Consider the following 13,634-nt stretch of genomic DNA (forward strand, 5'->3'; position numbering starts at 1 on the left):
TGAACTTGCCAACTCTTTATTTAATGGTTGTCAAGCAGCAATGCTTGCGCTGCTGATCCTGCTTCCAAGGAGGCCCACTCCCCTGAGCTTGGATTCTATCCTGATTAGAATGCCCTTGTGTTTCTCGTAAGAGATGGCACAATTCACCTTTCCTAGTAAGCAGCGGGCCCTCTGCCCCCACCCGGCTAGCACGTCTGAAATTACAGGCTTGCCTGTAGCCTGAGCCCTTTCAGCCAGATCCAAAATCTTGGCTCTAGTACCTGTTGCGTCCAACTGCTTGCCCTGGTATGCTTGCCAGGCCCCAATCAATCACCTTTGTGGGGATCCTTGATGACCTATCTAGGAAACTGAGCATCTTGGCGTCTATGCACCATTAATTTGCCTTTGATCTCTGGTCTGAGGCACACTGCCTTCAGTATGCTTCTGATATTCTTGTCAAGAAGCTTCCTCATGTGAACCCTGATATACTCAGCTACCCTCGGCGAAGGAGTCCAATCTGAGGACATTAGATAGATAAGATCCTCTGGGTCAAGCATATCCACTTGGGACTGGTCCCTTCTCTAGAAGGATAAGGCTAAACCTCTGCCACACTAGTGGCATGTCAGATTCCTGCCCGAGCGGTAAGGAAACCCTTTCACATAAGTACCTTCACTCTGGGCCTCTGAGTCTGCCCCATCATACTTCTGCTCAATCTTCAGATGCCCTTTCTTTACTACCTCTGAGCCGGAGGATCCACAGTGGGGGCTCTCCTCCTCTGCCCCCACATCAATTCTTTATGAAGGCCTCTTTCAGGTGCAAGAAGGCATCCTTCAGCTCACTTGACACTTCTTTTCTAAATAGAAAAATCTCCAGTCTTAACCGCCTCTTTTTTCCTTGAACAGTCTCTGGGCAACCTACTTCTCTCCACTGTGGCTCTTTCTTCCAACCGATGTTTGATACTCAGAAGCATATCAGATACTGCTTTTTTGATGGAGCATTCTACCGAGCTTTGCAACATGCTTGAAGCTCTCCACCAGGTTTCTGTCCTGGACCATCTGGTCGTCTGCTCTCCGCTCTTCGCGCTGAAACCTCAATGCATGCAGCACAACATTAGGTCGACAGTGTGCATACAGCCACCTGGGCCCTGATGATCCTAACCCTGCGTTATCTTTCCAGTTGGAAAGACTGCTGCGTACCTTCGCAAACGTGGAAACTGAGCATTGTTCACCCACTCTAGCTCCCAATCTGGCCATTCCGGTGCCTGAAAGAAAGGAAAGGCTTGACTCTGAATGTGCCCCTTAATGCTGTTACACTGTAGGCTCCAAAAAGCCAGACCAGTAACCTGGTCCTGCCTCTGTCAATTATGTTGTTTGGGCACCCCCAATCTAGATCTCCAACTCGGAGGAAAACTGAACACTAGAGCCTAGCCCCAAAGCAACTGGACCTGCTCTGAAATAAACACACACTACACCACATACAGGAACAGAGTACTTCTCTGCTGCTTTAGGAGTGCAGAGAAGCATAATGCCTGCCTCCGCTCTTAACATAGAATCGTTTGTCTTCTTGGGCAGTAGCATTTTCAGTGCACATGGGTATGCCTGATCATCATCATTCTTTGAGGTATTGAGTGTTTTTGAATACCTTTGGCAAGCAATATGCTGATGATGCCCAGATATGCCTATACTTTGTCTCCTTTAGCAATGGCCACATGCCCTTTACCTCTTAAAAAGATGACGGTGCAGTGTGGTCTTGAACAGAACCCAGAAGAGCTTAAGTAATGCTTGGACCAGTCCTAACAAATACAGATTCCATTAAAACTGCCAATTCCCTGCCTTAAAAAGAGTAGATGATGTGCCATATAAATCCTCTTGCTTTTAGCAAGCATTCTGTAATATCTTGGTAGCTGAAGAACACCCGGACCAGCAGGTAAGATATTAAGTAGGTTTATTGTAGTTAAATTGCCAGGAACAACATTGGCATGTCCTTTCCAAGCCAGCATACCTCTAACTGCCAAGCATAGAATCAGGTTCAGATAACAACACACCAACACTCCACTCACACTGACCTCACCACATTCCATGTACAGTGATGTCATCACCTCATCCAAGATACATTACAACACTTCTCCCTCCTTTCTTTTGTTGAAATAAGACATTCCACACCAAAACCACCACCAGACAAAACCCCTACATATACGTGTGGCCAGCACGTAATGCACCAACTACTAACTCCACTGGCTACAAGAAACTGCCACCAGAGAACACCCATAAGCCCGAACACACCAAGGAAGATCTATGAAACAGGAAAAGTGCTCCACCAAAAGAATAAAGGAACCCAATAATACCTACATGGCACCCCCAGAATACTAACAACTGTGCCAAACACATAGGGCAACATGACACCCCGTGCCAACCAACTCCAACACCCAACTACAACACCAATTCCACTCCTCCCTCTATAAACAAAACAGTGAGGAACCCAACGCAATCTACTAAGGGTTAACTCCTCCCATGAACAGAACTGGACAACCTTCGAGAAACAAAAATAAAAAGCTAAGCACTTCCACCTGTTCCAAGCTGCCCCTTGGAACCTAGGTCCTGCCACAACCCAGCGTCCACACAGATAAACTGCCTAACACTCCTAACCCTCAGTGCACATACATCCTTCCGTCCTAGTCTGCCCCCTAGGACACCAGGGCTGCCACCCCCGGGCACGAACCACACAGCTCAACAGAGCAACAAGCACAACAATGTAGACAGTTCACCACAGCACCCCAAAAGGTACCCCAACACCACAAGAACCTTGAACAACCGAGAACCCAACCCACAACGATTGCGTAAACATAACCACCTCAACCGGCACACACCGCGGACCCCTGGTCCAGCCCACTGCACCACCTTCACCGCAGCACACACACCACGGACCCCTGGTCCACCCTACTGCACCACGCAGGACACCTACCACTTACCTTGGACCCCAGGTCTAGCCAACTGAGTAAACGCAGGACGTCACACCATGACTGAGGACACCAGTCCCCACCACCTGCACCAATGTAGAACGCCACAACAATTAATGACCCCAGTTCTACACACTGCAGTGCTCACCTCACGCACCATATGCATACCTCCAAACACATGATAGGTGGGCATACACGCAATACATTGCATAAATGTGGCATAATATGCAAAACATATAATTTCAGCAGTTAGTAAGAGAACTGTAAGTGCAGCAATTCACTACATCAAAATACTTTAAGCACAAGATAAACAAATGCTGTTCTTAATGAAGCATCTCAACCCATGAGTACCCCCACCCACAAGTCCGTCCAAACCCGGTAGAGGGAACCCGAGCTGCAAGAAAACATACCTAAACATCTGACCGTTTTCCGTTGGTACGCATATTAAGATCAGACCATCAACCCCTCGTCTCGCGGTCCCACAAGTTCACCAACACCTGCAAGAAAGAGGTTACACAAAACACAATGCAATTTCAGGCACAATGATGCATCCATACACAACAAAATCTCACTCGCACAGCCATTGCAATTAAATACGAAATCACATAACAACGCACATCCAGACACTCATACACAACCTACAGCGTGCGCATCACACTCTCACACGGGCCCATGGTGTGTGCGTACACACACACACACACACACACACACACACACACGTACACACACGTACACACACGTACACACATGTACACACACACACACACGGTAATGTACAGAAATCTCACTAGTGACAAGTCCTCTCTTCACAGGAACGTCCTCTTCCTCTCATCAAGCTGCTGCAACGTCGGGCTTAACTCCTCCAAAGCCCATGCAGCACAAAAACCTCACAGGCTGCAGGCAACTCCTCTCTTGCCCCCAGCCTGATGGAGATGCAGCACCCAGAATCATCCTGGCTACCACCGAACCCCTCCTGGGAAACCAACAACCTCAGTGTCCTGTCAGGCTTCCCCGACTCATAGCCCAACGCAGAGGTGCATTTACAGAAGTCCAAATCTCCTCCTGCATTACGCGCCCCGTTCCGCACCATGTACAAGACGCATCCCAGACCTGCGCTATACATGCAGCACGCACAAAGTCACTTACGCGTTCCAGCTCTACTTGCTGGAACGCACCACGAAGACTGAGAGACGTCATCATCCTGCTACAGATGACGCAGGCTCTACTCCACTCTCCTCAGCGTTCCAGCTCCAAATGCTGGAACGCTCTGCAGTGTTCCAACAACGTCATCACTTCGCCACAAACACCGTGGAAGGCACATCTCCGGCAGGCACCCGTAACTGCAGGGGCAACGGAAGCCTGCATTATCAGCTGCCTGGGACACACCTCCTGCTGGCGGGCTGCCAGCATCAGCGGGGCATCCGCACAACCCGCTTCCTGGGATGCACTTCCCACACGGCGTCCCCAGACAGTCTTTCGGGGGCAAGCACTTTCAGGACATATGGGTCCCTCCAGCCCACGGAGCCCTGTCGCTCTCTGGCTCCCGAACTCCGTCAGTTGTGTTTCCAGCACTCCGGACCAACGTGCAACAGGAACTGCCCCTGCCAGCACCACCCGGCCTGCTGGAAACAGGAACCGGTCCTCACATTACACACCGACCTGTGTGTCGCACATCCCCAGGCACCAGCCGGGCTTATGCCAGCCACAAGCCCCACCCAGCCGACTTGTTCCTTACGGCAGACGCTCCGCAAACCACCGCACACCGACCCGTGTGCCGGTCGGTTTCCAAGGCACCAGCTGGGGATCTGCCAACCACAAGCTCCACCCGGCCAGCTTGGTCCTGATGGCAGACACTCCTCAGATTACTGCACACCGACTTGTGTGCTGGACAGACTCCTTTATTCCGCACCTGCTGAAGAACCTGCACAGTCCAGATCAAAATAACTCTGGACATCAACCTGCCGAAAGCTTGGTACTGCACATGAAATCACTGGAGGGCAATGCTTCCTGGATCCAGACTGTCCCCTCCTCGACAGGATCCCATCCTCGTCGCCAGTGTAATATCTTGGTAGCTGAAGAACACCCGGACCATCAGGTAAGATATTAAGTAGGTTTATTGTAGTTCAATTGCCAGGAACAACATTGGCATGTCCTTTCCAAGCCAGGATACCTCTAACTGCCAAGCTTAGAATCCAGCTTCAGATAACACACCAATACTCCACTCACACTGACCTCCCCACATTCCATGTACAGTGATGTCATCACCTCATCCAAGATACATTACAACACATTCCATTACAGTAATCCTAAACTGCACCGTACTGCTGAAAACCCCAATCTAAATCCATCCCCCTTACTCCTCCACAAACTTCCAAACTGGTTGAATATAGAACTAGCCTTAGCTGGGCAAACAGACAAAAGGTGCCGCCGTAAGAATTTCAAAACGGTTGTGCCAGGATATTCACTCTGCCAATTCCAAATGCATAAGACATTTCAGCTTGAGGCATTCCCATACCATGCAAAGAAAAATCTTCATTTGCCACCAGAAACTGTTTTTCAGTCAGTTTAGACAATGACAATATTTGCGCGCCTAAGTCCTTCCTCACTTTGCTCTCTTCACCTTCAGAACATGGTCTCCACCACTGCAGTAACACATTGCTGTTTAAACAGTTTCATGTTGTGTATGGATCTTAATTAAACGCAGATTATGAACTCTGTTTTTTTGTCTTGATGTTAATTATGTTATACATGGGGATTAAAAGATTAATAATGTAAACGGTACTATTAGAATTTCACATCTCTTTTCTGCCTTCCAAGTTTGTTGGCATGTTTAGATTGGAAAAGCTTGACCCTCTGTGTGTAGACCTGTTACAATGTAATGTGTACTATATAGTTTGTGTGCTCACTCTGTACTGGTGTGGAGGCCTCCGCTCCAACAAAATGCAACTGCTCAAGTGAATTTGAAGTGTAGCTACATCTGGCATTTAGCAGTCATTTATCTGCACCCCGCAATGACCAGCGTTTGTCTGTTGCGTAGTATCCCACCTACATGCTATAGTCGGGCTGCTCTTCGACCACAGCCCTGCTTGCTTTAAATCAAGCCCTATATTACATGTCTCACCATTTATTTTGTGCTTTCCCCAGAGGACCGTGACAACAGCCTCTATGATCACTGCAAAGACACTACCTCTTGTCTTGAAAGCAGCTGCTGCAGCCACCATGCCTGCCTCTGTGATCGGTCAAAGACCCACTATTGCCATGGTGACCGCAATCAACACCCAGAAAGCAGTCCTCAGTACTGATACACAAAGCATGCCGGTCAACCTACAAACCAGCAATAAGGTCAACTCACAAGGAACCGAGGCCTTCCAAATACTGGCGAAAAACACTGTGACTCTGGTAAGTTTATGTACCCAATGTATATTACCCAGCCTGGTGCGTTGAGGTTAGGTATGTGTACTTGTGTCGACACTTTAGAGTGCACTTATCTGAACAGGTAGTGAGAGGTTGGGGGTAAGTATGTGTATACAGGACAAACCCATTTTGAGATGCTAATAACTCTGGTACAGTTTGATGAATGTGTACAAATGTTTACAAACTCAATATTCAGTTACTTCTGACCTTTGACACGTTTTGTGCACTATTTGTTTGGGAGCCAAAGGTTAGATTTCCCATTAAATCTCATCTGAATTTTGGGTCTGGATGTCTGAACCTGGAGGTGAGCTTTTCTATGGTGTGCACTAACTCAGTTTAACAAAAAATTGAACTTTTTGGGGAAGTATATGAATGGAACGGGGGTGCTATGTAGGCACTGCAAATCTGTGTCCCAAATTCAAAGCCAGCAAACCATGGATGCAAAATAATTCACTGAAAAAGCTTTGCTGGAAGGGGCTGTTTGTCAAACTTTTTGTATGCCATTGAAACTAATCTCCAGTTATTTTTGGCTATTGGGTGGCTGTAAAGTGTCAAAAACAAGCTAAACGTAATGAATGCAGGTAGGAGGAGGAATTGATTGCTTGTGGCTGTTTGACTTTTTACCCATTTACAGCCTTGCTAATACCCATTGCAATTTCCACCAGCTACCTACCTCCCCATAACACATCCTCCTGGGATCTCTTTGAGCTTGCTCTATAATGCAGAGACATCAAGCTTTGTGCTGTATAGGGCCTGCCTGTATTTTTTCCCATGCAAGCCCCTTAGAGTTAATAGCTTAATGGCCACTGTAAATGAGCCCCTGGTGTAATAAAAATGTCTCAACAAAGTTTCACCTTGCTTTAAAAGCAGTATGTGTCCTTGCATCTGTTCTTTGCACTGAAGTCCTGTTAAACACTCCTTGACAATGTCAACAGTTTTGGTTTGTGTATAGGTATTCCAGAGGAATTTGCCAGACGTGCACATCGTATCCCTTGGTATTCGTACCGCTTTCCAGCTGTTGCCTTGTAATGGCCAGGTAGTACCACTTTTGCAGTACCTCACATTGCCTATCCCATTTGAAACATAGAAAAAGTGGGCACTACTATTAACTTTAAACCACTGAAACAAATTGTCAATAGGTTGATGCCAGCTAACATACAGTAGTATCCACCACCTTTGCATGTAGATCTTAACAACAAAAAATAAGAGTGAATTATTCCCTCAAGATAGTTGCACCTAACTAGTAAAAACTACAGTGGATTTCACATGGATATAAAAATATATTCACACAGATCGTTTGCAGTATAAAATGCATCAGTTTAATGTAGACAAATCTTGTATTTGGTCGAAGCAGACAAAGGCCAATGCATTTCTGACCTATCCTGGTCCTTCATCAGGGAAATGTCTGGCAAGAAGATGTACCGGTATGCCTCAGAAATCCTTGTGGCAAATTGTAAAATGTCTATTGTCAGTTGTGCTGGTCATAAAGGCGGCTTGCATTGCAATCGGGAGTGAACAATCTTTGCATGCGACATCCAAACCTCAAATGTAATGGTAGAAACTTTTTGTAAATGCCTATCCCATGTCTAAACCATTCAAAACGGTTGATATGATATGGCATTTGTAACGCGCCTATACACCAGTGTTGCAAGGCGCGACGAGGCAGGGAGGGGGGAACAAGGGGAGACAGGCAACGATCCTATTAGGCCAGGTGTCATTCAGATCGCGCAAGTGCATGGGTAGGGGGGGACAGGAAAAGTGCAAGGGGGAAAGGGAGAGGGGAAAGTGCAGTACAGGGTTAGTAATGAACAAGATAAATAAGGGCCAGCTGGTGGAAAGTGCAAGATAAGTGCAGACAAGTGCTGGGAAGGGGGGCGGTAGGGATACAGAGACAGTCCCGCAGTGCAGGGGTTGCCAGGAAGGCAGTGAAGGGGAGAGTGGCTGGGCCAAGGACCGAGATTGGTGAGTGGCCCAGTTGCTGATTCAGTACAGTTTCAGTGATTTAGCAGGGGAGAGGGAGAGAGAAAGCAGAAGCAAAGAGGAAGGTTTTGAGGCGCTTCCGGAACCGGAGATGGTTCTCCTCAAGTTTCAGGGAGGCAGGAAGGCTGTTCCAGAGGGAGGCCCAAGCTGCGGAGAGAGATCTCCCCCCAACTCGTTGCTTGGAGAAGCGGCTGACCCGGAGGGAGTTTGGAGGCGGAAGAGTGAAGTGCTCGAGAAGGAAGATATTTAGGAAGGGAGAGTTGAAGGTAATTTGGCCCCAGGCCCCAGAAGGTCTTGTGGACAATGCAGAGGGTTTTGAACTTAATCCTCGCAGCCACAGGGAGCCAGTGTAGCGATTTCAGTCCTGGAAAGATACGGTTCCTGGGCTTGAGGCCAAGGACAAGTCTTGCAGTCCTGTTCTGGATGAGTTGCAGAGGGCGGAGAGTAGAGGCAGGCAGATTTAGATAGAGGCTGTTACGGTAGTCCAGCTTCGAGAGAACCAGGTTGGCTTTGCAAATGCTTGTTTTGTGGATGGCAAAGAAACCATAACTCTTCCTAGTGTCATGAACTGCTTAAGACGTTGCACAACACACAGGGCCTCATTACAAGTTAGAAACTGGTGATATTTCTGTTACCACCACTTTTGTTGGCGGTTATGGAACTACCACTGTTTTTCCCGCACCGCCAAACTACAACTTTGACTCTGAAGTGGAGGATTTTCCTGCAGCATCATGCTAGAGCTAAATCTACAACTTAAAGGAAAAAATATTGTCTGAATTACTTTGCTATCAGTCTATATTTAAAATGTAACATTTCAGTAGACCAGAGGACCAGTGTTAATCATAGTATACACCAATTCAAAGACTAGACACAGATTGTACTCTTACTACTAATTGGCTTCACATGTCAATCCCATCACGGCCCTCAGTGTATTCAGTCACAATGTGTTTATTCCTAATCTCTTAACCTCCTAAAAAAAATTAGATAAATAAGAAAAAAGCCCAAATATTAGATAAACATGTGGACCTAATGACCTATATGAATACTTTGCTACTTCCGCACTCCACCTACTCTACCATCATCATCTGCCTTCCACACACTAATACTGATTAGATGCTATCTCTACTGATGAAGGCTAACCCCTCTGGTGCCCCATCAGACCCTCAGGCTCCTCCGCTAGTCAGACCTATTGCCTGTTTAGTGGCCTCTCATCTCACTGAACTCTTCAACCTGTCCTTCGACTCTGCTTGCTTTACCCCTGTTTTCAAAACAGCAACGGTCCTCCCTCTCCTGAAAAAGCAAGGGGCTGACATAAACCTAGCGGCTAATTTTCACCCTGTCTCTCTCCTTCCGCACTACTATAAAGTGCTTGAAACGGTTGTGTTCAACTGTCTTACCAATTTCTTAGACATCCACAACCTTCAGACTCCGTACAAGCAGGTTTCTGCTCCTGTCACTGCACAGAAAATGCTCTTATGATTGTGTCCAAATTAATCGCCTGTAAGCACTGCAACCTATCCTCTATCCTAATTCTCCTTGACCTGTCTGCTATCTTTGACACTGTTGATCACTCTGTTCTCCTTCATACTCTTTCTTCTTGGGATTCTCAATTGAGCCCTTGCCTGTATTGAATCCTACCTCGCCACTCTCCAATTCTGTGTCCTAGAACAAAAAAACTCTCAACTCACTCCTCTGTTGGTGTTCCACAAGGCTCTGTCTTGGGTCATGTTGGGTAAGATTTTCATAGAAATGGTACATCTTCCTGACCTTGGTCAACCTCAGAACTGTTTGCTTTATTAGTGGAATATTTTTCCTTAAAACCTCTGACTGGGGACCTTTTTCCACACTCGCAGAATCTTTTACTCTTTTTATGGGTGTCATTTTTAAGACTCTCCATAGTGGCTTTTTAAAGTTATCCTCTTTAACAACTTATTGGCAATAAGTGCCTGTTGTTGCTGGCTTGCCCTAGGGGCTCCCCTTTTAAAACTTTCTCTGGCTAACCTTGAGAGAACTACAGTTCCCAAGGGTAGAAGGGGATCTTTTAATGCCTTTTACATTTTATTCTGTGAAGCCAGCACACCACACCTTACGTGGAGTGCTAGGGGGATACAATGTATCTCCTTTCACACTAAAACTGTAACAATTCTGTACTCTTATGTCCCGTCCCTTTTCCTCCATACTGTATGGGCGTCCCTTCCGAGGGACGGGAGACGGAACCTTTTTCACCAGAAAAAAACCTTGTTCCCCTTGAAGTTTAGAGGCGCCACACCTCAGTCCCCTTTTCCGCATTGACTGTAACGTGCTGAATTCACCAGCGCTCCTGGTTTGGCTTCGGCCATGTAACGACGAGTTTGGCTCCTTCGGCCCTTGAGATGGGCTTTACTCCATTTCAGAGGTCAGAATACCCTGGTCTTTCTTCAATTTATGAAGAAGGGGAAGATTCTGACCAGGAAACATTTGGTTTACAGAGAACCACACTGCTACTGCAGAGGATTTCACCTCTGAAGAAAGAAGGCTGAAGGAATTACAGGAGTCACTTCATGAGGCAAGTGGACTGGACACTTCCCCAGAAGTGGAATTTGTAAAGCCAGACCCAGGGGAGCATGCCGAAACACCATATAGAACTCTGATGGCTAGAATAATTGAGTTTATGGGTTGGTCTTCGCCTTCACCTGTTTTCCAACAGGATGATCTAACAGATATATTGGACAAAGGCCCACAGGAGGACCCGGTGGTCCCCTTCCATGCAGCCCTACAAAGAAAAATTGCATCTAATTGGGAAACTCCCGAAGTTATCCCAGCAGTCAATAAAAGATTGTCGACAAAGTATAGGGTAGCGGCTGCTGACCCTGAATACCTGTCAAAACACCCGACCCCCAGAAAGCCTGGTGGTTTAAGCAGCAACTTCATCCAGCAGTAGGACTGCTTACTCTACTGTCCCACAGGATAGGGATGACAAGAGGTACGACTCTATGGCAAAGAAAGTCTTCTCTACCTGTAGTATGGCGTTGAAGTCCATCAACGCCACCTGTACGCTCGCCAGGTTCAGTCACACGCTATGGGAGTGTGCTTCATCAGCGGCTGACTGCATACCCGAAGGAGAGGAAAAGGAAGCCTTCCTTAACATCATTAAAGATGGCAAAGATGCCATGTGCAAATCACTTCAAACGGGCATCGAAGGCTGATGACAGTCTGGAAAAGTTAGACTTCCAAAGCAGCAGCAAAATCCTTAGGAGCTGCTATCCGCCAAACTCCTTTTCGCACCTCAGGAACCTCTGGGAGACGAAAGTCCTTTCGGTATTATTCCGCATTCAGGAAAGGCAGAGGACAACCGGCTCAAAGAGGCCAAATGAGATCCACCCGAGGTGGACGGGTCAAGAGTACTAAGACCGCAGCAGCAGCAGGTGCCTCTTTACCCTCGGCATCTGCATCAGCCGCCCCCAAACCACTCTGAGGCCTTCACACACAAGACACCTTTAGGGGGCAGGTTAACTCACCATCTGATGGAATGGCAGGCTATAACGTCAGATGCTTGGGTGTTGGAGACAGTTGCCCAAGGTTACTGCCTACCCTTTCTACACATCCCTCAATCATCCACCGGGGAACAGCTCCCTAAAAGTTCCAGATCCGCTCCTCTTGCAGGAAATTATGGACCTGCTAGAGAAAGGTGCCATAGAACCGGTACCTGTAGCAGACAGGAACAAGGGCTGGTACTCCCCCCTACTTTCTCATACCAAAGAAGGACGGAGGACTGAGACCCATCCTGGACTTAGGAAAATTGAACAAGTTCCTCAGGAAGGACAAGTTCAAGATGGTAATTCTCTCTCAGTTCCTTCAGGCCCTCCAGCTCCAGGACTGGCTGGTATCTCTGGACCTTCAGGATGCTTATTTCCATGTGCCAATCCATCTCAAGCACAGGAAATACCTGAGGTTCGCAATTGGCAACTCTCATTATCAATTTCGAGTTCTGCCATTTGGGCTGATCTCCGCCCCGAGGGTCTTCACCAAGCTGATGTCGGTAGTGGTGGCGAGTCTAAGGAGGGAAGGAATCCATGTCTATCCCTACCTGGACGATTGGCTGATCAGGGCCGTATCTTCGGAACAGGCCCGGACCCAGCTAGATTATGTCTGCCTCTTCCTTCACAGACTGGGCTTCTCCCTCAATTTAAAGAAGTCACAGATGATACCATCTCAGAGACTCCAGTTCATTGGAGCGGTCCTGGACACTTCCCTGGGAAAAGCCTTGCCACCAGAGGTGAGGGCTCAAGATATTCTACAGATGGTCACCAAGTTTCAAAATGCCCAACGTCTCCCAGCCTTTGACTTTTTGAGGTTGCTAGGCCTCAAGGCATCCTGCATCTTCCTTGTGCCAGAGGCTCGCCTGAGAAAGAGATCTCTTCAGTGGGCACTGAGAAGTCAGTGGTCACAATTCTCAGGGAGAATGACAGATCTCCTCCGGATTCCGGACCAGGTAGCCTGCGACCTTCAATGGTGGGCCTATCCAGAGAACATCTTGAAAGGAGAACTGTTTTGGCAAACATGGCCGGAGATAACAGTAGTCACCGACGCCTCGCTCACAGGGTTGGGAGCCCATGCCAACGACTTGACCATCAGCGGACGTTGGTCTCCATCGGAGTCCAGACTACACATCAACCTATTAGAGCCGAGAGCGATCAGACTAGCGCTGAAAGCTTTCCTGCCATCAGTACAGGGGAGAAATGTCCTGATAATGACGGACAACACGGTGGCCATGTACTACCTCAACAAAAGAGGAGGCGTAGGATCCCTGCCACTGGGCAGAGAGGCAATGCAGCTCTGGTTTTGGGCAATTCGGGAAGGAATCTCTCTATCGGCAGTCCACCTAGCCGGAGAGAAGAATTTGACAGCGGACGCTCTGAGCAGGCAGAGCATAGTCTCCCACGAGTGGGAGCTAGCTCAGGAAGTCCTTCAAGAGATCTTCGTCCTTTGGGGAACCCCTCAGGTGGATCTGTTCGCCACAAGCACCAACAGGAAGTGCGATCTGTTCTGTTCAAGGGAATTTCCCCCGAGAGGAGCTCTAGGAAATGCGTTCGTAGTGGACTGGGAGTTTCCACTCCTTTACGCGTTCCCACCAGTCCCTGTTATTCCTCAAATGATCAGGAGGTTGAGAAGATTCCGGAAAACCATGATCCTAATTGCCCCGGATTGGGCCAGGAGAACGTGGTACCCGGACCTTCTAGATATGTCCATCTGCCCTCTAATCCGTCTTCCACTCAAAGAGAATCTTCTCTCACAGAAGGGAGGTCAGGTTCTCCATCCAGACGCC

At 47.8% G+C, this 13,634-nt stretch overlaps 1 protein-coding gene across 7 annotated transcripts in view; it reads left to right on the forward strand.

The window, feature by feature from the left end:
* The window catches only part of PHF21A (PHD finger protein 21A), a 2,009,174-nt gene that overhangs the window by 803,633 nt on the left and 1,191,907 nt on the right, over positions 1–13,634 (forward strand). For all 7 annotated transcript variants that reach the window (XM_069623242.1, XM_069623245.1, XM_069623243.1 and 4 more), the window contains exon 7: positions 6,080–6,334. In XM_069623242.1, the coding sequence (XP_069479343.1) occupies positions 6,080–6,334 (255 nt within the window). The remainder of the gene's footprint in view (positions 1–6,079; positions 6,335–13,634) is intronic.

The sequence above is a fragment of the Ambystoma mexicanum genome, chromosome 11, assembly GCF_040938575.1.
Source record: "Ambystoma mexicanum isolate Mex_15411 chromosome 11, UKY_AmexF1_1, whole genome shotgun sequence".
Classification (NCBI taxonomy): Eukaryota; Metazoa; Chordata; class Amphibia; order Caudata; family Ambystomatidae; genus Ambystoma; species Ambystoma mexicanum.